This window comes from Lottia gigantea (assembly GCF_000327385.1).
Source record: "Lottia gigantea unplaced genomic scaffold LOTGIsca_21, whole genome shotgun sequence".
In the NCBI taxonomy this organism is placed as follows: domain Eukaryota; kingdom Metazoa; phylum Mollusca; class Gastropoda; family Lottiidae; genus Lottia; species Lottia gigantea.
Window position 1 is genome coordinate 117,813 of NW_008708458.1, and position 23,775 is coordinate 141,587.

Below are 23,775 nucleotides of genomic sequence, written 5' to 3' on the forward strand. Positions count from 1 at the left end.
ATGCCCCCCTATTGGTATATTTCTTATAGTAAGTATATCAAATTTATCTCACTCAATTGACCCAATTTCTTTACATCAGTATTGATGATGGATCAAATATTCATGAGCCTTGTCCATAGACAATCTATTTTTACTCAATTGAAAAAGAAATCTGACATTGGAACAACAATCTGCAAATGGCTGTGGTAGGCTCAAATGGCTGATTCTGGATATACTAAGCAAATGGCTGTGGGAGACTCAAATGGCTGATTCTGGATATACTAATTAGACATTTCTATAATAACATGACATGGAATAAGAAAGGTTTAATATCAGCTACTGATACATGTATTAGATGGTATATCTATATAATCTTTTATCTCCTGTATAACTGACTTAGATAACTGATATATTACACTTTTAGCTATTACATCATACTTTCTCCTACCATACATGATAACTAATAAATATAATGGGCTTATTTTTTTCTGGAAACACTTTTCCGCTAAACGCAATGTCTCTGAATTATACACATGTTCATTGCACTTGTCAGCCTTCGGCGTGAAATTTTGATTTCCATAGATATAAGCTTCGTCAATATAATAAAAGTGCATTTTACTGTCGTGGAATGGAAGGAAGCGACTGGAAGCTGTGGACAGAGATGATGTCCGTGATGAATCAATCTGAGCTTTTTGACTAAACAATGGCAGTTTTATAGTTTGTTTTCTATTAGAATGTTGATTTTCGTCTCCCTGAATTGAGTCCTTATCCAACCTAGAGTCGATAGAACGGTTCACAACTTCTTCATAATATTCATCAGTAATAGGCTGATATTTCTCACTAGATATGGAAGAGTCTAGATCTTCTCGTGATGTCAAGCTATCCCGACTAGATGTCAGATTTAAACCTGATCCTACACTATCACGATCAGTCATATATCGGGATTTTAACATATCACGATATGTCAGTTCAGAATTTGGACCCTGAATATGATCACTAGAATCGTTTTGATTGTTTACATTTTCAAAAACTTGAGGTTCAACACATTCTAAATCATTTTGGTCATTTTGACCTATTTCCATATCACAATTGCTATTCTTTGGTCCCAATTTGTCTCTATCATCCAGCTTTGTTGCCCTGTCATTTTCATTCTGAACTACAGGGTCAGAATCAAGAACGTCTCCACAATGTTCACTATCACACACAATCTGAGGAATTTGAGTCATTGACTGTACAGTATTCACTTCAACTTCTACTTCAACAAAGTTTTCAACATTGCCTGGATTAGGTGAGTCTCTAGATATATCTTGTTGAGCAGATTTTGGAGTAACTCTGGGTGTGTTTGAATTGTTGTGTGGTCTTGGTGAGCCAGTAGGAGTTATCTCCTCTTCAGAAGAAGTATAAGCGTCATGATAGTATTGAGAGTAGACTGTTATTCCAGGATAGTGAATAGGAACACCGTCTAGGCTGGGAGTAGTACATTGGTTCCTGTCTGTAAATGAAAATCAATGGATCGTTAAATCCTGTCGTTGTAAAGCTATGTTTATTAGAGATATATAAGCAGGAAAATGGCATGTTGTATGAAGTTTATGACAGAACTGAAAGCTAGAAGCTAACAAAGGTTTTGGCCTTAGAAATTTGCTCAGTGTGTTGAAGATTACAGTTCTGGTACAAATGTATTATGTAATGCCCAATTGTGAGAATCTTGTTATTCCAGTTTAAGAAAATGTGAATTGAATTTGAATTACGATTTCATAATGATAGTTCTTTTAAACCAGTATAAATGTCTAGACAAACTTGCTACTGGTTACTCAAATCCCTTTCAGAAAACTCAGGCTTATTGTCTCATGGAATAGATTTTCTTTGCCTTCAGGAGATGACATTCAAGAAGAAATAGTAAACTTGTTAAATTACCTGCAGGAGAGCTGGCATCAATATCAACCAGTATGTGAAGATTTAACAATTTCTGACAAAATTCCACAGCTTTCTCTCTATAGAATGGTCCCAGTTTATATGAAGGATCTACAAACAGATTTAATATTATCATAGAAATTTTGATATCATTTAATTTTTTTGGAAGATTGTCAACATATTTTTAATGTTATCTTACACCATACAAGCTGTACATTTCTCTGTAATACTTGTATGCTTCAAGCTATGCATGTTAAAGTCCATCATCTTATTAACATAAGAAAACTTATTACATATTTCTATCAGGTTTCACAGTGGCAGATATTACGGACCGAGGTAAGAAATATTTGTAATGTCACATGATTTTAAACCAGACAAATCAGTACTCAGTAATTTTTGGTGTGTTTTGTGAATATGAACACACACAGAAACAACAGATACTTCTCTTGTAATTAAAGATCGTTTTGATTATCGAAGTTCATTGCCTCATACGAAGTTATTTAGATAAAGTGACAAAAATCCAGTCTTTATTATCTATAAGGGGGCATAGGGGGCATGTCCTGGTGGGAAGCAAAAAAGAGTAGACTAATGCTGCTGTTTTGATTAAAATTCAATGTTTGTCTTTGTTTTGCCTTGGTAGGATACCTAGTACATAACAATATAACCTGTTCATAATAAAGATAACACAGAGTGACCTGACTATGTAAATCCTTGTTCTAAATTCGATCATAAGGTTTAAGTCATTTATAGCTTTCTTATGTCTCTATGGAATTACTTGGTTAAGATGTGACATTTTTACATAATCATTTTGAAGGATTATTAAATAGTTCATCCAAAAACGTTTTATACTTTATGGAAGATTGTGAAATAATTGATGTTGACAGAAAATTGTATTTCTTATCTAATAAAAAGTTATTTTGAGAATCTTGAAAAAGTGATTACTGCTCAAAAATTACCACATTTGAAGTGACAGTATGAAATTTGAAATCCGTACCATTTGTAGGATTACTCCCTCTATTAGCCAATAATGAATGAGCCAAGAATGATTTTATAATGTTCACAACTTGTCATCTACTAAAAACTTTCTAGTTTGCGATATCAGCATCCATAGGAAGTGAACGTCAACTTGTTGTCATCTACCAGCCAACCAAACTTATTTTGTCCTCAGGAGATGAGGAAGGCAATTTTAACACTAATCATGTATTAAATTAAAGTTTAATACCAAAGAGCCCACAGCATAAAAGATTATTATTTCTTTTTAACGATCAGATTTTGAGTTGATGAAATATTAATTACTCTCACAGACAACTTAATGAGTTTTATATTTCAGAATTTGTACTGAATATTTTAAAATTCATCAAAGTATGGCTGAGGTTGATTAAAAAAAAAAAAATCTTTTAAAGTAGAAGATTGCAGCAAACTGTCAAATTAAGGATTAATATCTTCAAGTACAGTTGAACTTGCATGAAGCAAGAAGTCAAGGAATGCTTAGAATTGATAGCTTGGTGAAGGTGCTTGTAAGGTGATATTTTCTAACGCACTATAAAATCTTTTAGAGAAAAGTTCCCCAGAGTTTAAATCATTTTTTTTTACCAGTATCAATAAATATATTATATATATAACTTTGTTCAATACTATTTAGTATTAGGGTGTATTGAGACGAGTCTCAATAATTTAGTATATGATGGCCACATAGCACATGTAAGTTGAGTAAAGTTGTATGTGATAGTAAGGTTATAAGATAGGTGGCTACTGGCTAAGTCAACGATTGCCATTTAATAAAGGTGAAGTTGGTTGGGAATTGCATGGGGGGAAGTTTTACTCGTATACAAGTTTCAATGAAGATGACATAATATTTAAAAGAATGTACCTATTTTATGTACTAAATGTTTGTGGTACATCAACCAACTCACTAGAATATGACCATTAAAACATTTATTTTTAGTTTCCAGATCTTCACATAGTTTATATAGTAAGGTCGTCATAGCTGGGTCTACAGTGATCAGATGAGGTTCATTCTGAAATAGATATTTTAAAGGGATTATAGAGGGGTTTTCTAAAAAAAATTATATGTATATTGGGGACACTGATAACACTGATTTGCAACATTTGAATTATCAATCAGACATCTGTGGTTCTTGAAACTGAGTGTTTATTAGAACCATGTTTTGAAAACCACTTCACAATCCCTTTAAGGATTTATTTTATAATGTATATGCAGTGTGGTGCAGAAATAACTGACATGCAAGAAAATTTCCGTATTCCGTATTTAAATTATAATGTCTGAAGAGGATGTTGTTTTATTTATATAAATCTTTGAATATAATTGAATTATTTGCTTAATCTACATGAGAAATAATAGTGATTAGATGGTTTTCTTTCTGGAACATAATAATAGTAGATTACATCAAATATGCACACTTTATCATACAGTTGGAAGAACGTTTCTTTGTTATTTGCATAATCTTTTAATTGAATCAAATTCGTTTGAAATAAAGGAGTCTTGTATTTTTACTATTAAAGGGATTGTAAAGAGTTTTTCTAAATTTTTCAAGTTTATTGGTAACACTGATAGCATCAATTTGCACCATTCCAATTTCTAATCAGACACCCGTGGTTCCAGCAATTCAACTGAAACTTAGCGTTCGATGATATCACTAATCATGTAGGACCTTATGTGATAAAGCAAATTTTGTGATTAGTGACATCATTAAACATTAATAGAGGAATTGCAGCAACCACAGAAGTCTGATTGAAAATTCAAATGGTGCAAATTGATGCTATAAGTGTGCCTGATACACATACATCTTTTAGAAAACTTCTTTACAATCCCTTTAAGTTCACAGGGGTTAACAAGGGGTTTAAACCTCGAAATAAACTTCTCATGATTTTTAATTAGTCTAAATGAATTAAGGGACCATATAGTATAATCTGTTATAGGTTAAGGGATTGAAGACTTGTGTAATTGTTAATTATCAAGTTTTGACATACCTGTTTTGTAAGAGTAAGATATAGAGATACAAGTTGTTTAGTTGTTAGGGTAAACAATTGAAGTTGAAATAAAACATCTTCCTAGAATACAATATTTAAAAGTCATTCCCTGAATAATGAAAAAGATAGCTTGCTAGGCAAGGTAACATACGCCCACTGGCAGCTGTCAGAAGTGATTAAACAGTCTTTAGTGACTACAGGGTTGCACAATATAGCTAATAGAGTGAAACGTCAAGTCAGACACGATATTTCGGTGAAATATTATCCGATCATCGCGAAAATCGATAGGGATCATCTTCATAATGACATTGACATACAAAATAAAAAACAAAAGAATCTGTAAACAATTGTAGCCTGTAGAGTGAGCATGAGTTGCAAAATATAGCTAATAGAGTAAAATGTCAGGTCAGACACGATATTTCGGTGAAAAATTATCCGATCATCATGAAAATCGATAGATCAACATGAAAATCAATAGGGATCATCTTCATAACGACATAGACATACAAAATAAAAATCAAAAGAATCTGTAAAGAATTGTAGCCTGTAGAGTGAGCACGAGTTGCACAATATAGCTAATAGAGAAAAACGTCAAGTCAGACACGATATTTCGGTGAAAAATTATCCGATCATCACGAAAATCAATAGGGATCACCTTCATAATGACATTGACACACAAAATAAAAATCAAAAGAATCTGTAAAAAATTGTAGCCTGTAGAGTGAGCACGAGTTGCACAATATAGCTAATAGAGAAAAACGTCAAGTCAGACACGATATTTCGGTGAAAAATTATCCGATCATCACGAAAATCAATAGGGATCATCTTCATAATGACATTGACATACAAAATAAAAATCAAAAGAATCCATAAAGAACTGTAGCCTGTAGAGTGAGCACGAGCCAAATGTGAACGGACCGACGGGGTGATTACAATATACGCCCATCTTACGTGTGGGCGTATAAAAACAGTCTTAACTAAATGAAACTAAACTTTTAACCTTGAGAGCTTTTATCAGAATATATACATCAAATGTTAATGAAGGGAAGCAACAACTATAACAAAGGATATAGTAAAATATATTTGCTGAAAACATGTTGTTTTAGGTACAGGTGTGGTATTTTCAGAGGTTGATTTGGGCCTTGAATATATGTAAATAGTCTTCAGAACTACTAAAACTTTACGAAAATCGCATTATTCCTTATTAAACATGTAAGACCAAAAATATATATTGGTGCAATTACATAAGATTGTTTTGAAGATTATGTAGTATTTGTACTCACAGCAGGTTTTAATGCATATACATCATACAGTATACAACAGTATTATCATCATACTTAGGATTCATTTTATGCATGAACTATTTTTATAAAAATTTAACTGGTGCATAAAAAACAAAACAATGCTATATGAACAATCAAAGCCTTTAAATTGGCTTAAATTAAGTGTGCAATCTGATAAATGTTATAAATTGCTACTCACAGCTTGTGATAATAGAAGTTTCTTTGATATACCATTATCATTATTATTCATAAACTTTAATAAATACTAAAAAAAGAACATCAATAAACATTTTAATACTATAATATATCTATTTACTTGTATATTTTTCTAATTGACGGAAGCTTATAGCATCCTGTTTACACATGAGCTTAAATTCTTGATAAGGCATCATGAAGTCTAGAGAGGGGTAAAGCAGTCACAATAACTTAGCAAATATAAAGTTTATCCATTTTGATGTCTTATACAGGTTAAAATCCAGATGTAGTCTTAGTGAAAAATTTAGATGTTCCAATAAAATTGAAAAAAACATTATCAGTTATGTGGACTCTTTGAAAGGGACACTATCTTGACAGACTCAGTTTTATGATAAGAAAGTGTGAACAGTGCCTAGATGTTTCAGTATAGCTAGCTTGCCCCGCCAGACTTACTGTAATAGCCTGGATAAGATTCTGTGCCTTGGTCTGTACACCTCTTTCTTCTTTCTTTAATTTATCAACTTCCAGCTCAAAATCCTGAAGATATAAAGAATTTCCTACAATTTATACTAATACCTGCGAATAATTTCATTGGTTGAAAACAACTTAATGTTTTGTGCTTGGAAGTGATATATGACTTGTGATTTTGTTACATTATTTTTGGATTTACTTGGCTGATATAATATAATGAAAATGTGGAATAATTGGAACCAATAGAAAGTGAACTACAAGATTTAGACAATAGTTTTACATATGGTAGTTCTACATCTCCCAAACTAATAAAGAAGGAAACTCCGATGGAATATACAAGGAACATTTATAAAGCTACAATAAAATACAGTCAACAATGTCATTAGGTTCATTAATCTTAATTTAAAATATATTTAAGTAATTGACTAACTCAGATCTAAAATATCATGGAAACAAGTCCAAAGACAGCCTGAGAATCTTTCCCCTTGAAAATTCCACAATCAGCATTAATGTCAATGGGAAACCAGGCTAATAATTCTACTTGTATTCCTTCAACAAAATTTTAATAAAAAGCTACATACTTGGACAATGAATATCCACAGATTTTCATGAAGCATCAAATAGCAATCTTTATATAACCATTGACTGAGACTAGTAAAATAATTAGTTAGAAAATCTATAATAGGTCTGAGACACTTCCCTACAGATTCCTTGGTAGACTTCAACTCTAACAATAATGGTATGGCATCTTTCAGAAATAAGTTCAACTGAAATAAATAATAAACTGTTAAACTATGATGTTTATGGTAAATCTTTAAGCCTCCTGCAGAGAGATTCTCATTTCTACACATACATATAACTGATCTATGATAATTATTTTTTAAATGTATATGAATTTCTCATATTCTTTCAGTACTCTTTTCCAAAATGATTACTGAACTTGAGAATTTCTATTTCTAATAGTATTCTTTTTCTTTTATTCTTATCATCAATTACAACCAAAATTAACTACCAGTAGGTGGGACATAGTGCTCAGAATTTGGAAAATTTATTGGTGCATTCACTCTTTATTTCTATGAAAACAGAAAACTGCTATCTAGTTGGACAAACTTTTTTTTGCATAAACAGTATATCTGTTGCTATATTTAAATAATATCTTACCCTATATGAACTTACCCTATAAGACAATAATTTCACCATACCACGTAATACTGACATGATATGAGTTTGTATAAAAGATAAAGATGGTTTATTGATGGCTGTTTTTCTACAATAATTCTTAATCTCATCATCTTCATTATCACCATCAAATAAACTCTCTATCATAGAATAATCTGTAAATATATGTATATAGATATTATTTATGAACGTCTGCTTGTGTTTCCTGCCTATATATATCAGATAAATTAAAGACATATCAAATTCTTTTTACACAGGAAACCAGTTGGAAATTATCATCAGAATGTGGGCAGAATAGATTAATCCATTTATTGAAATCCAATAACCATAAAATTAATCATCAACTCTGATGATTTCTCAGGTTGTAATAAAGATTGTTCAAGTATTAAAGTCAAAACAGAAAAGCCGCACTTTTTGATCAGGGAACCAAGACAAAAACAATCCAACAAAATGTAAGAACCCTGTTGTCATGATCAAAGAAAATAGAATGAAAAGTATTCAAACACATTAAAAGCAATAATATAGTCTTATAATCCCTAAGATTTAATAAGGAATATTGTTGAATGTTGTGAATTGACCGTTGATTGCAATAACTCAATATGAGTGGCCCATCAATAGGGAGCTGTTGAATAGATGAAGAAATTGTGTGGGACACTGGCCTATGATTGAGGGTCACTCTAAATATTGGTGACCTTTCGAACAAGTTTTTTACAAAGAAAACTTACTACTGGAATCGGAAACAGCTGATTCTCTTCCAGTATTACTATCAACATCATCTTCTATACCAACATAGTCTTCTTCACCATGGGTTAAATTTATAGACAGTAGTAACTGCTGTTCATAATGTTCCAATAATTTACTTAATAAATACACATTGTTTACTCTACTACACATCTAAAATATAAATACACATTGTTTACTCCTCTACACATCTAAAATATAAATACACATTGTTTATTCTACTACACATCTAAAATATAAATACACATTGTTTACTCCTCTACACATCTAAAATATAAATACACATTGTTTATTCTACTACATATCTCAAATATAAATACACATTGTTTATTCTACTACACATCTAAAACATAAATACAAATTGTTTATTCTACTACATATCTCAAATATAAATACACATTGTTTATTCTACTACACATCTAAAATATAAATACACATTGTTTACTCTACTACACATCTAAAATATAAATACACATTGTTTACTCCTCTACACATCTAAAATATAAATACACATTGTTTATTCTACTACATATCTCAAATATAAATACACATTGTTTATTCTACTACATATCTCAAATATAAATACACATTGTTTATTCTACTACACATCTAAAATATAAATACACATTGTTTACTCTACTACACATCTAAAATATAAATACACATTGTTTATTCTACTACACATCTCAAATATAAATACACATTGTTTATTCTACTACACATCTCAAATATAAATACACATTGTTTATTCTACTACACATCTCAAATATAAATACACATTGTTTATTCTACTACATATCTCAAATATAAATACACATTGTTTATTCTACTACACATCTAAAATATAAATACACATTGTTTATTCTACTACACATCTCAAATATAAATACACATTGTTTATTCTACTACACATCTCAAATATAAATACACATTGTTTATTCTACTACACATCTCAAATATAAATACACATTGTTTATTCTACTACATATCTCAAATATAAATACACATTGTTTATTCTACTACACATCTAAAATATAAATACACATTGTTTATTCTACTTCACATCTAAAATATAAATACACATTATTTATTCTACTACACATCTAAAATATAAATACACATTGTTTACTCTACTACACATCTAAAATATAAATACACATTGTTTATTCTACTACATATCTCAAATATAAATACACATTGTTTATTCTACTACATATCTCAAATATAAATACACATTGTTTATTCTACTACACATCTAAAATATAAATACACATTGTTTATTCTACTACATATCTCAAATATAAATACACATTGTTTATTCTACTACACATCTCAAATATAAATACACATTGTTTATTCTACTACACATCTAAAATATAAATACACATTGCTTATTCTACTACACATCTAAAATATAAATACACATTGTTTATTCTACTACATATCTCAAATATAAATACACATTGTTTATTCTACTACACATCTCAAATATAAATACACATTGTTTATTCTACTACACATCTCAAATATAAATACAAATTGTTTATTCTACTACACATCTAAAATATAAAAAGATAACAATAAGACACACACACAAAAACAAGACCAAAGAATTACCTGTAATATTTAATTTCAAATTTACTCAATTTGTTTTACAGATTTCTGACTGTCCAGCACTCAATGACAAAAAATAAGGGCTTATTCTAGATTTTAGATTTCATTCTAGACAGGATTCTTGTTTACGACATACAACAACAGCCTCTAGAGTAGACATACGACTTTTTAAGGGTTTCCCCTTGAATTCAAAATTTTTTGAGGAATTTTAGGGCTGCGGAACAGCCTGAAATGTGAGCAGTACTTAATCTAGGTACCTGTTGAGTAATTGGTTCATATCTATCACATAAATAGCTTGTTTGTTTATTGGCATATTGTAAACAATCTGTTTGTGGTTTCAGTTGATGTCGACATCCCCATAATAATCCACTTATTTGTTGAGTTTGAATATATTCTATCAGCTGAAAAAATCAAAACCCCTTATTCTATTAGGATATCTACACAAAAGGCAAATATTCAATTTCTTTTTAACATCAGCTCTAGTACCTTCTCTTCAATTGTAACTGTTGGATCACCAAACAGGCTATCCCTACACGACTGTGCCTGTGCCCTGTGCTTTCGTAACATTACTTAACTGCAATGTTCCAAAGTAAAATTCCTTATTCCTAACCTTAATATCAGACAATTGACTATCCTTTGGATAGATCAGAATTGATCAGTTTTTGTAACCTAGATTTAGTTTGTGGAGTAAGGAATTATTTCTATAGGGTTATGAATGATATGGAATTAGGAATTTTACATTTGATCATCAGTTAAGTAATGTTATAAAAGCTATTACAATTTATGCCTTATACCTTGACTGTAATAGTCGCCTTTCTTGTATCAGCCAATTGGTTGGATTGTAAGTTTGCCAATACAAAAAGTATGTAAACAATAAGTCATATCATTACCATATGGCTGTATTCCATGATGAAATAAAGGTGGCTACTGCAATCAAGGTATAAGACAAAGTTTCTAATAGCTTGACATTGTGAAGATGATATCAGTAAGAAAATTAAAATGAGTTCAAATCCTACCTGAGGTCCCAATATTTTCTTAGACAGAGATAAAGATGAACCACATAAATCTAATGACAACATATTATCAACGTACATACATATAGTCTCACGTATTGTCTACAAATTTAAACATATACAAAGCATATATTATATTGTCAATCATTTTAAAAACAGTTAAGAGATGATGACTTGTAACATGAACATACACTTGATTGCTTCATTAATTCAATGAAAACAAAGATGATCACCTATTTGTACTCTTTGTTCTATAGTTATAAGTATATAGTATAGTATTGAGCATTTTAACAGTCAAATTATTTGTTAATTTTTATTGATATAAACAAATATCAAAGTAACTTACCTTTAAAAATCTGCTATAAACATCTTGTTTAGCAGTAAACTGTTGGAATTCCAGTCTAATTATAGTATCACAGGAAACCCCTGGAAGTTCTTCTGATTGGATGGAAGGATATATAATATCACACAACATTTGAACGAAGTATATATTACGTTGTAAAAGTACCATCATATCAATAGCTGAGCCTGATACAGGCAGTAGAACATTAGAATTTGGGAAGTCAGGCATTGTTACTGTGGACAGATCTGACACAAGGGAATCCATAAAGTCCGACTGTAAGGTCGAGTTGCCCACATCGGAAGTCAAATCATCTCTAGAAGTCTGTAAACTATTCGATCCTGATTTGTTAAAGAATGCTGTGTACATTTTGGATAGGAATCCTGAGCTTTGAGGTACACCAATAGATGGCGCTGTAGTAGATGGCAAGCTATTTTGTCTCATACGATTCAAACTGTCAGCAGTTCTACTGCTTTTTGCAACTTTAATGGTAGATATTTGTGGAAAACTATAGGCAACTTTTTCACTGACAGGAGAAACACTATCAGCTTCATCAACAGATTCATGAAAGTTCTTCATTACTTCTCCTATTTCTTCATCTGTATCAGAATCATAATTGTAACCTTGACCCTGTGAATGACCTTGAACTTGACCTTCATCACCATTACCCTGTAAACCTGCAGTAGGGGTTCTATTAGAGTCAGAATGTGTACTGAATAGAGTAGGATCATCTTGTATATCCAGACTGTGGACTGACTGACAAGTGATATCCAAGGAAGACTGGGGTTGTCTTTCCGTCGTAGTTCTAATAATGTCTGGCAAGGAATTGGAAGTTCGTATTCCACCAATATATCTTGTTGTGGTTTCAGGGACATTTAAAGACTGAGTATCAAAGTTAAATTGTGGTTCAGGAAAGCCATTTGGAATCTGTTCTGGGCTCTGTTCAATAATAGTAGAACTCTTGGTTTTGATTATATGTTCATGCACCTAAATGTAAAGACAAGAGGAAAATCTAAGATTGCTGTAATATGCTGTTATATTTAATTCAAAGACTTGTAAATAAGATTATAAGGGATTAATTTGTTCATAAAAGTCATGTGTTGGCATATTCAAATAAAAACATACAGCCATTTCATACTTGGAAGTTAACATTACATGTATATTAAGATTGAAATTGATTTGGTTATATAATTCAAAACTTCATAATATAGAACTGCCAGTATGGACAGTTTCTTCAAAGCAAAATAAAAAAAATTTCCAACACAAGCCTTCATGTTTAGGAGTTAAGAGTTAATGAATACTTATAAGCTTCTATATATGTCAGAGAATTGTTTATGATTATAATGGACTATTTTGTTCATTGGAGTTGTATGGAGCAGTCAGCAAAGGCCTTATCTTATAAATAAAAAAAACTCTGCAACATACATGTTTAGGAGTTGAAATAACAGAAGAATGAATACTACTGAAGGCACTGTTAACGGATGGTGTTAATGACTTCAGAGAGAAATTAAAACTTCTTCTGCTGACTGTTCTACTGGTAGGTTGAGACAGTGGACCTTCTAGACATATTTCTTTCCCCTTAAACTATAATAGATATCATATATCACATCCATTACTCATTACTCAGTTATGAAATTAACAATGTATTGCTTTATACAATACTAATTCTCAAACAACCATAATGTACATATTGTACCTTGTTCCATACCATAAGATGAGTAACCCAACTGTTAAGAATGATCGACAGACCAAGAGTTTGACTTGATTTTGGATTTGCTTTAGTATGAATTCCAATAAAATCTTGTACCATATTCACCACAGATCATGGCCACTATCTTATCCATACAATAAAAGATAACCTGGTACTATATAATCTATAAAACATTATAAATAAACAACCATAAAATACCTGATCATTTTCCACAGACATTAAAACTAAATTCTGTAACTGAACTCTAAAAGCTACAGCCCATTGAACAACTTCACCTTCATAGTAACTTCTCCATACTTGATATCTGCAATTATACAAATGACATGTAAGAATGAGTTGGGGAAAATATCAAATTGTGTTCATTCCTAACTGAATATTCATTTAATTACACAAGCAAATATTTCTGAATAATAACATTTTGTTTCATATGATTTATAATTTACTACAGACTTGAAAGAAGGCATTATGAATAAATCACTAATCCAGAAGCAAAAAAATGAGCATAGAAAATTCTGTATAATACTTACTGAGGTAGAATATACTGACTAAAATCTTGATCAAATTGGTTCAACCTATAAGCTAAACCTAACATCAATAAGCTGATATCCATTGGCTAAAATACAATAAATAAAATGCTTTTATTTCACACATAAAAATTTGTTGGAATAGCCTACAACATAGTATTTACCTTTAAAACGGAGGTATCTGTCTGTGATGCAGGTAAGAGGGGATGACAAGGACAAAAGCGTATAGTTCAGATTAGACAATAAACTGTGGCCCTGTGGGCTACAAGCTGTGTACCTTAAAGATCCCTCAACAGTTGGAGATCCCCATTCATTTCATTTTGTTAATTAATTGATAAATATGTGCATCATGGGAGATTTGATGTTTAAAGCTGGGTCATATCAATTCTGAATATTTTTACCTTACACACAATAGTTCAAATTGAGATAACAAGTTCTTAATTGATGGGCAACATACCTTATTCTTTTTCTCAAAATCCAGGACATTTTCTATATCTTGCATCAATAAAGAATAAAAACTTTGAGCTGCTAATTCAGATATATCAAAAAACCTAAAATAGAAGATTCAGTTTCAGTTCATTAGCTAAAAGAACTTACATACCTGATATTCTGGGTTGAGCAATTTAAACTCAAATTCAATTCACAGAAAATGTCAAAACTGTTGGAAATATTGGTTTTTTAATTCTCAATACTAGAAGGCAATACATTTTTCAGGTGTAGTGTAGTAGCACCAAAGCTTTGAAAATCCCCTAAAATGAGCATTTTCAGAGTAGATTTGGATATATAGTCTTTAGAAGTACTAGATCTGTACAAAAATCACATTATCTCTTTCAATATATCTTGAACTAGAAAATTTCACTTCACATTTCGATCTTCAATACCACCTCCCCTCCCCCCACTGTGTGAACATTGTATTTCTAGTCAACAAGGTCTATATCATAGGAATTACTGTATGTGCATGCTCAAGACAGAATGACTTTATGACTCTATATGGTAGTGTTTAGACCTGTGGAATTTTGGAAAAAAATGTTTAAAGTTATCTTAATATCTTACCTGTCAAATATCTGCTGAAAGTTGGTTTTATAATCCAATATTTCATCTCTGATATTATTTATTAATATATTTAACTGAAATATAATTGAATTTTACATAAATATAAATGGATGGCATAGAACCATACTTAGACTAGAAACTACAGTGCAAAAATCAAGCTTTTGTGGCAAAAGTCATGTTAATTTAAATTGCCAAGTTTTCCTTGTGAAAATATCTAATCTAGAGTATATTCTTATTCTGTTTTTACATCCATTCACAAAGTTCACTTACTAATTTAGGACAAAGACTATTTTCTCTACCCAGTTCAGCTTGTGCCACCATTTTGTGTTGCTCATATGCTGGTTTAAATATGTCCTAAATCGAAAAAAATGTTGAAATGCTAATTAGTGCTATCATTGAAATTTACCACAAAAATTATGAACTATTCTTCCTTTAAGAGTAGATGTTATCTCTAACTTATCTTGTTGCCATTGGACACTTTGTCATGATTGTGATGTCCTGGTGCTCTTGTCAGGATTTGGGCCTAATTTCTGTTGATTCTCTATAAGATTAAATTTGAATGGACTGATCAGAATTACAAAGGGATTTAGCAACTAAAGCTAGATCTAACACGGTTTTATTCCAGTATGACTGTTCACTGTTCTTCAATGAAAACATGGTTATAATGTGATAGAAAATTAAAATATCATAAACTGCTCTATTACCTTTAACAATGAATGTAAATAATGTTTCATCACTGGTTTTTTCTCTAGAGTAAGATAGGATTTAATATCTTGAGCTATAGACAGAAGATCTAGCAATAACTCTGAAATTATAAAGAATACAGTATAATAACAAAATACCTTATAAATTATTGAAAACAGTCAAACCCAACTGTCCTAATGATTGATTTTATATCCAAAACATTGCAATAAGATAAGCTCTATTTGAATCTAGAGACTTCAAAGTGTAGTTTCCTTTTGGCATTTATTCAGTCAATTTGCTTGCTATGCTTGTGGAATATTGTCCTTATCTACTAGCTATTTTAATGAAAAATTTCAAAATTACAATCTGATACTTTATGTGACAAATTTTAACAATTCTAGGTGCTAATTGAAATTACAAATTTATGATAAACAAAATATATTTGAAAAAGCTGTAGCCTAATCAAAGTTAAGATGAGGAAGAAAACTTCTTACGCCATGACCTTATCCTCTTGCTTCCAGTCAAAGAAAAAATAACTCACCCACTCCCTCTGGAGGTTGATTATTAGGAAAAAGGTTTTTCATCTGGGTTAAAGCTTTAGATGTCTGGACAATGATAGACTGAACACTTTCATCTAACATTAAATACTGAAATCAGGGAACATAACATGAAAATTAGCTTTATTAAGATATATATATTATGCTCAGTTGTAACCTCTTGAAAAGTCTTGTTATAAAAATTCATGTGTAAGCATGTTTTAACAGTGTTAACTTCTGCTAGTTCAATACTAGTGAATTGTGGCATGCTTTTGACCTTTGGCTGATTTGGAAGACAGTTGTCAGCCATAGCATTGTTGGATATGGATAATAATAAATAAAATATAAAAGAACTACAAACCTCCTCTCTGACCATAACTAAAGTACCTCTATTGTGAGGTAATACTTCATATATAGTTGATAATACTGTAACTATATGATGTAAATACCATACATTAAAGCTTAATTTCTCTGTTAAATATTTTATATACACAATCCTTCTATACTGCTCTCCCTGTAATATATCAATTTCTCTGTTAAATATTTTATATACTAAATCCTTCTATACTGCTCTCCCCATAAAAACATTCATTTCTCTGTTAAATATTTTATATACACAATCCTTCTATCTGCTCTCCCTGTAAAAACATTAATTTCTCTGTTAAATATTTTATATACACAATCCTTCTATCTGCTCTCCCTGTAAAAACATTCATTTCTCTGTTAAATATTTTATATACACAATCCTTCTATCTGCTCTCCTTGTAAAAACATTATTTCTCTGTTAAATATTTTATATACACAATCCTTCTATCTGCTCTCCCAGTAAAAACATCAATTTCTCTGTTAAATATTGTATAAACACAATCCTTCTATACTGCTCTCCCTGTAAAAACATTAATTTCTCTGTTAAATATTTTATATACACAATCCTTCTATACTGCTCTCCCTGTAAAAACATCAATTTCTCTGTTAAATATTGTATATACACAATCCTTCTATACTGCTCTCCCTGTAAAAACATTCATTTCTCCGTTACATATTTTATATACACAATCCTTCTTCACTGCTTTCCCTGTAAAAACATCAATTTCTCTGTTAAATATTGTATATACACAATCCTTCTACACTGCTCTCACTGTAATATATCAATTTCTCTATTTAATATTGTAAAAACATCAATTTCTCTGTTAAATATTGTATATACATAATTCTTCTATACTGCTCTCCCTGTAAATATAGGAATTCCACGAGGAAGATCAATTTTAAGAATTTTGTTATACAGACTAAAGCCTTTCCCCTAAAACTTTTTATATTTCATGAGTTAAAGGGGGTTAATGTTAATCTTGAATATATGTTAATAGTCTTCAGAAGTACTAGAAATGTACTAAAATTGCATAATTCCTTCAAAAATATCTCAAACTAGGAATTTCTTTTCCTATTTCTATAGATGTCTTTTATATATTTTGCAGTGCCTTAAGAAAATACGACTCCATTTTTTAACTTTCAAATACGGAAGACTCAAATATCGTCAGAGGGTTGTGAACGCTGTCACTTATTGGCTTAGCAAATAATTTCTGAGACTAGGGTATGATTGGTAAAAAAAATGGCACCTCTGTCCCTTTAAATAGAAATTTTTCATCTTCTTCAGACAAAGTGTGCATGTATCAAAAACATCATAAAAGATAAAATCATGAACACAAAATGAGATTTATATCTACTTACTATTCCATATCGCAAACCAAACTCTCTGAGTAGTCTTAGTGAGGCTGAAGATAGTAAACCATATAGTGGTTTATCTATTTCACTACAATCCATTTTAGATTGACTTTCATATCTACAAATATAGGAAAATACGATAAGAATCATATCTAAATTTCATATCAACATTAGAAGTAGGCATTATCTCTTATATTTCTGTAGTACAAGTCAGATCTTTTAATCATGATCTGACATGTAAAAAGTCCTTCTTTAAGACAAGTTCAGTAAAGCTTTGATGAAGAAATGGATATCATAATGTCAGAGTTCAAGCCAATGCCCATTTATGAAGATATCAAGTGATGAACAAAGCTGAACATTTGAACATATATTTTTCACTAGAATATAAACAAAATATGTAAAATGCAAACTCACTTAAGTAATTTATTTAACAAGATACAATAGTCATGATGAAAGGAGTGTTTTTTTGAGCCATCTGTATCACTACCACTAGGGAAGGGCAGGGAAAAATGCCAGAATTTATCAAGTAATTCTGATACTTGAGCTCTTTCATTGTGTTGCCAAATATCATAACCATTTCTTGTCTGAAACAGAAATATTTCATAAATGAATCATAATCACATAATATCAAAATTACTAAATAAAGACCCAATTGAATCAAATAGTACACTTTCATTTTTAGGCAAATATTGAAAGATATATATATGATATATTGTAACCTATACCAATAAATGTCTGATGCAAAACTCATAATTAATAATAAGACAAAAGATAAGACAAATATATTACCATAAATGTATGAGGATTATAAAATGGGTTGGTATTATTCTCCACAAAACTCAGTTGTTTACACAATTCTTCTGCTAATAACTACAATTCAGAATAATCTTTGTTATAAGAGTTACAGTTACAAATATAGACCGATTATCATTTGAGAGGAAATTGATTCCCTGAGTACAAATTTTTATCCTGGACTCGTGCCTTTAAGATTCATAACTACCATCTAACAAAACTAATGATAAATATGTTAAATAAACATTCTGAAAAATCCAAATAAAGGTTTATTCTATAGCACAAAAAACAGGTTGGTATTTTCAATAGAATAGATATAAGCAATAATTTCAAAAATCTTATAGCTCATACAGAGCAACACTTAATAACACTTGACATTTAACATTTGACATCCTGATCAAATATCCCATATATCCTATGTTTTTTTGATATACCTATTCTTATTAATCATTTCAAATATTTTTTTTTTTTAGAAATGTTCACTCTCTGGATATACCTTCTGAGCAGATCTCTTTTTGAAATTGGACACAATAATTTTTTCATATTGGTTATATTGTGAAGGTGACAAGTGAAAACTTCTTCTGATTAATTCACACAGTGTTTCTGTTGGTATGACGGCTGTCTCATCCTGGTCCTCCACCCCACTGTCTTGTAAGGAATAGGGTGTGGCAGTTCGACTTTGTGGTATTTTATTAAAGCTAAACCTCTTGGTATCGCTGTCATTAGACTCAACAGGTGAGGGTGTGAATGGGGATGGTGGATCTGGTGCACCAAGTACAGGAAAGGTAGCACATAGGTAAGCATGCTGGAACACTTGAAAATCCTGAAAAAAAAATACTTATACTGCTACATGTTTATTCAATATGCACCAACTTAATCGAAAACATGTCATGAAAACTGTTTTCATTTGACTATATTAACTGTAAAAAAGATGAAATATTTACACTATTTCAACATCTGTCTCAAGTAGGTTGTGAAAGTTCACTCTCAAGGCAACTCTCAAAGGTAATTTTTCCTCAACTTGAGGAGAATGTGAAATCTTACACCTTATTGTCTGAGACTAGTATGCTCCTAATTTTACAGATGTACTAACCTTGGAATCTAGATGGTGAACTTTATATTCTTCTTTAAGCTTACTATTGGTAACAATTTCTACAAACAGAATCAATACATCATTACATTTCTATTGTTACCCAGTAGATTTTGAAATTATTGCATTTACAGCCATCACACCCTTGTTCCCAAACTAGGGTACTTGGACTCCCTCGGTTTAATCTTCATACACCACATGGGGTATCTAAGGTGCCTCCAGGAAAAGAGAACTAAGAATCCAAAGGGTTAGGAACCAAGGATTAAAGATAACATTGCACTTACCTTCATCATGTCCTTCACCAACCTACAAACAAAAAAAACAAAGTCAGAATTCACCATTGATTGGTTCAAATAATCCTTGATAAAAGTATCCGTATAATTCAAAGGCATTGTGACACTTGTTTCTCCTTCTATAGACCTGTGATTCCTAGTGATTCTCAACATTTCAAGGTCTACACCTCATTATCTATGTGTGGTGTTTTGGATAAAAAAAAAAACAGGTGTTTATTGACTTTGTAAATTTAAAAGTACCTTTCATTTTATATAATGTATATTCTCAAAGACGGAATAGTCAACTATGTTCATTCCATCAGTCTTAATATTAAATAAGTGTATGACTTACCAGAGCAACATTGGTAAAAGTAGACTTTCTACCAGCTAATAACATACAGAATCTCCTGGATCTACAGAAAAACAAACATTACAGAGTTATTTTACTATGCAATTCAAATATATTCAGGATAAGGAGAGTAGGTGGGGAGGGAATTTAAAGGGCATAACCTAATAAGGCAACAATTCAACTTGCAGGATTTTGTTCATTATATTCAGTACTGTACAGATTCTCTACTTTGAAAGAGGAAGAGGAAACAGGTTAACTGATATTATACTGAAAATAGCACTAGAGCCACTCGTGGCACAGAGTGGGACTTTGCAAATGTAGCAAATTGCAAAAGACCCCAAAAAAATCATCCTTCCACGATAATTAGATCAAGCGCAAGAACTGTCTAAAGTTGAGAAATTTTCATTTTTTAGAAGATTCTAATACCGGAAGTAGACGTCAGACCTCACAAATGAAAGTATCAGCAGATAGCCAAGGTCAATGACCTTTGATCTTGTAAAAGAGAAAGTCTAAAAAGGTCAAGATCAAGAGATATACGTCATCAAAATTTCTAATTGCACAGACTATAAAACCGGAAGTTGACATAGGACAGCAAATATGAAAGTACAAATAGATAGTCAATGCCAATGACGTTTGATCCTACAAAGGTCAAGGTCAACAAAGGTCAAGGTCAAAAATTGAAAATTTTCAATTTCCAAAACCTGTTCCTTTTTTTGAACTAAGAAGTGGAAACAACCGAAATTCTAGGACAAAGTGGCTCACAATATGAGGTAATTGTATGCAAAGTTCCATTTTGAACAAACGTATACTTTGCGAGTTATGCTCCTGGCCAAAAATATCAATAATGAGTAATATAACCCAAATGTGCCACGCCCACCTTAATTTTTTTTGAATAGGGTAATTGATATTACAAATGTTATGTTGTGTTTTAAATTGCAAGCTTCTACATTATTCAGGTCAAAAGATATAGGTCAACAAATGTCAACAAAGATCAAAATCGAAAAATGAAAATATCCAAATGTTAAAACCCGTTCCTTTTTTGGAACTATAAAGCTGAAACAACTGAGCTGTTAACACAAACTGGCCAAAAGGATGAGGTAATTGTGTGCAAAGGCCCTTTTTTAACAAACGTATCCTATGCGAGTTATGCCCCAGCCCCAAAATGTAAACGATTAGTAATTCAACCCGGATGTGCCACGCCCACCCCAATTTTTTTGTCATAGGTGAATTCATATTCAAAGTGTTTAGTTGTATTCCAAATATCAAGGTTCTACATAAAATAGGTCATAAGATATATATACACCAAGATCAAAATGACACAAATATGGTAAAACAAAACTCAAATTTGAAAAAATCACCAATTTCAATTTTGCTTTAAAAAAGCAATTGTTCTATATCTATGTTAAGTGCATGAACAGCACATTAGGAAACCGAAAAAATTAACCCTCTAGGTTAATTAGGTCACGTGCTAGAGCAGTCCAAAGTTGCGAATTTGGCTTTTTACGGATAGCTATAAAACCGGAAGTACATGTCGGACGTCAAAGGTCAAAGTATCAAATGATAGCCAAGGACCTATGAAGGTCAAGGTCATCAAAGGTCAAGGTCACATGGTGTGATCGGTTATAGCATGAAAATATTTCAACCGGAAGTTGCAAAAAAGCAAAAGCGAAATTCAAAATTCGGCTCCCAATGTTTTTGCGCAATTGATTGCGGAATACATTCACATCAAATTTGAGCATATCAACATTTACCCTGAGGCCCCATTTTGAGTTTTACAAAAGTGTGTTTTTTCAATATGGCGGCCAAAGTATCACTTCCGGTCTGGATTTTATTTTCTTCGTTTTTTTGTATTAGCATTTACTTACGATCAGCATAAATTTCGTTGACCTATTTCAATTACACCGGAAGTTATTCGACCGGAAGTGGATTGTACTTTCAATTGATTCCCGTTTAAAACCGGAAGTAAAGTTAAATATTTGACAACTACATATTATTTGCTTTAGTGATGTCCCTTTGCATATTAAATTTCAGATCAATCGATGCAAAAGCAAAAAAGTTGCAAAAAAATTGAAAAATTTGATTGAAAAAAGTGAGCGACGAATTTTCGAATTTCGTAATTTTTCAAGTGCTATCAGGTCAGAAATTACAGGTAGATTGTAAAAATGAAAACCCGAAGAAAATCGATGCAAAAATACACCTTCTAGAGCCGATTTTTGACTTTTTTCACATGTTGAACTGTGGCACTTCCGGTTTTGCAAAAATGTTCCAATTTATATTTATGCACATCGTCACCTATATAGAAGGTCTATGAAATTTGAAGCGTTGCTGCAACTACTGCAGTCTAAGCACAGTAAGGTGTGGACGAAACGAAAAAAAAAAAAAAAAAAAAAAAAAGAAGGGACATTTCGATAACAAACTGGGACTTTGCTGAAAGCAAAGTCCCACAATTATTAGGTATGTATGTGTAATGTAATACTGCAAATCAAGAAATATACAAATAAACAACTTACTCTAAATTCATAAAATAGCTGTTGATTTTCTTTACACTTGTACCATGCCTAAAAAATAGATAGTGCATAGACATATTCATCTATTGTTCATATCATAATATTTCTGTCTTTCTGGACTTTCAAAATGGCTGATTTTTAAAAACTCTTTAATTCTATCACAAACATATTCACTATTCAAATCTAAATCCAACCAATTTTTTAAGAAATTAATCTCTGAATTATTAAATCCAAATTCTCTTACTTAAGTAAAGTTTGTCCAAGATCTTCAGGTTCAATGTCTGCATCAGCAACTGTGTCCCTGATTTCTGTCTGCCGCCATTGTTGTTCTTCTGTATCTGTTACAAGCTGACAGAGAGTGGCTGGTTTAATGTGAGGTATATCACTTTCTACAGGGTACATCATCTTTAAGGTCATCTCGATTTACAATCAACCAACAATACCACCATTTTATCTTTCATTTATTCCTCATCTATAAAAAAAATTGCAAAATATATCAAAAACGATCCATCACTAATATATTATGTCCAAAACAAAATGAACTCTAGACTATCAAACTACAACATATATTTTTGACTGAACAAGTACGACCTCATCATACTCAAAAATATTATATATTTGCCTATTTCCATATCATTTATTATAAATAATGCATAAATAAAAACTAGATTCTGGTGAAGAAAACATATCAGAAATCAAACTGAGCAAAAATCAAATCAGAATTAATCACATGTACCAGTACACATATGATTACTCATTTCAATAATAATAAAACATTCAGGTATTCAGCTAATTACAGGTATACATATGATTATTCACAA

At 31.1% G+C, this 23,775-nt stretch overlaps 1 protein-coding gene across 1 annotated transcript; it reads right to left on the reverse strand.

The window, feature by feature from the left end:
• Nucleotides 1-311: 311 nt before the first annotated feature.
• LOTGIDRAFT_231644 (hypothetical protein) lies at nucleotides 312-23,371 on the reverse strand (the record flags this gene model as incomplete). The annotated part of the gene is made up of 30 exons (XM_009054057.1): nucleotides 312-1,471; nucleotides 1,894-2,001; nucleotides 3,761-3,908; nucleotides 4,882-4,962; nucleotides 6,364-6,429; nucleotides 6,813-6,896; nucleotides 7,412-7,597; nucleotides 8,007-8,164; nucleotides 8,735-8,903; nucleotides 10,622-10,765; nucleotides 11,381-11,479; nucleotides 11,724-12,704; nucleotides 13,143-13,301; nucleotides 13,627-13,732; nucleotides 13,956-14,041; nucleotides 14,410-14,503; nucleotides 15,006-15,079; nucleotides 15,276-15,359; nucleotides 15,710-15,810; nucleotides 16,231-16,336; nucleotides 16,587-16,739; nucleotides 17,951-18,062; nucleotides 18,359-18,528; nucleotides 18,734-18,814; nucleotides 19,233-19,559; nucleotides 19,830-19,888; nucleotides 20,111-20,132; nucleotides 20,451-20,511; nucleotides 22,958-23,005; nucleotides 23,199-23,371. The coding sequence occupies 30 exons, from the start codon at nucleotides 23,369-23,371 to the stop codon at nucleotides 312-314; spliced, it is 5,400 nt and encodes a 1,799-aa protein (XP_009052305.1).
• Between the last annotated feature and the right edge of the window lie 404 nt (nucleotides 23,372-23,775).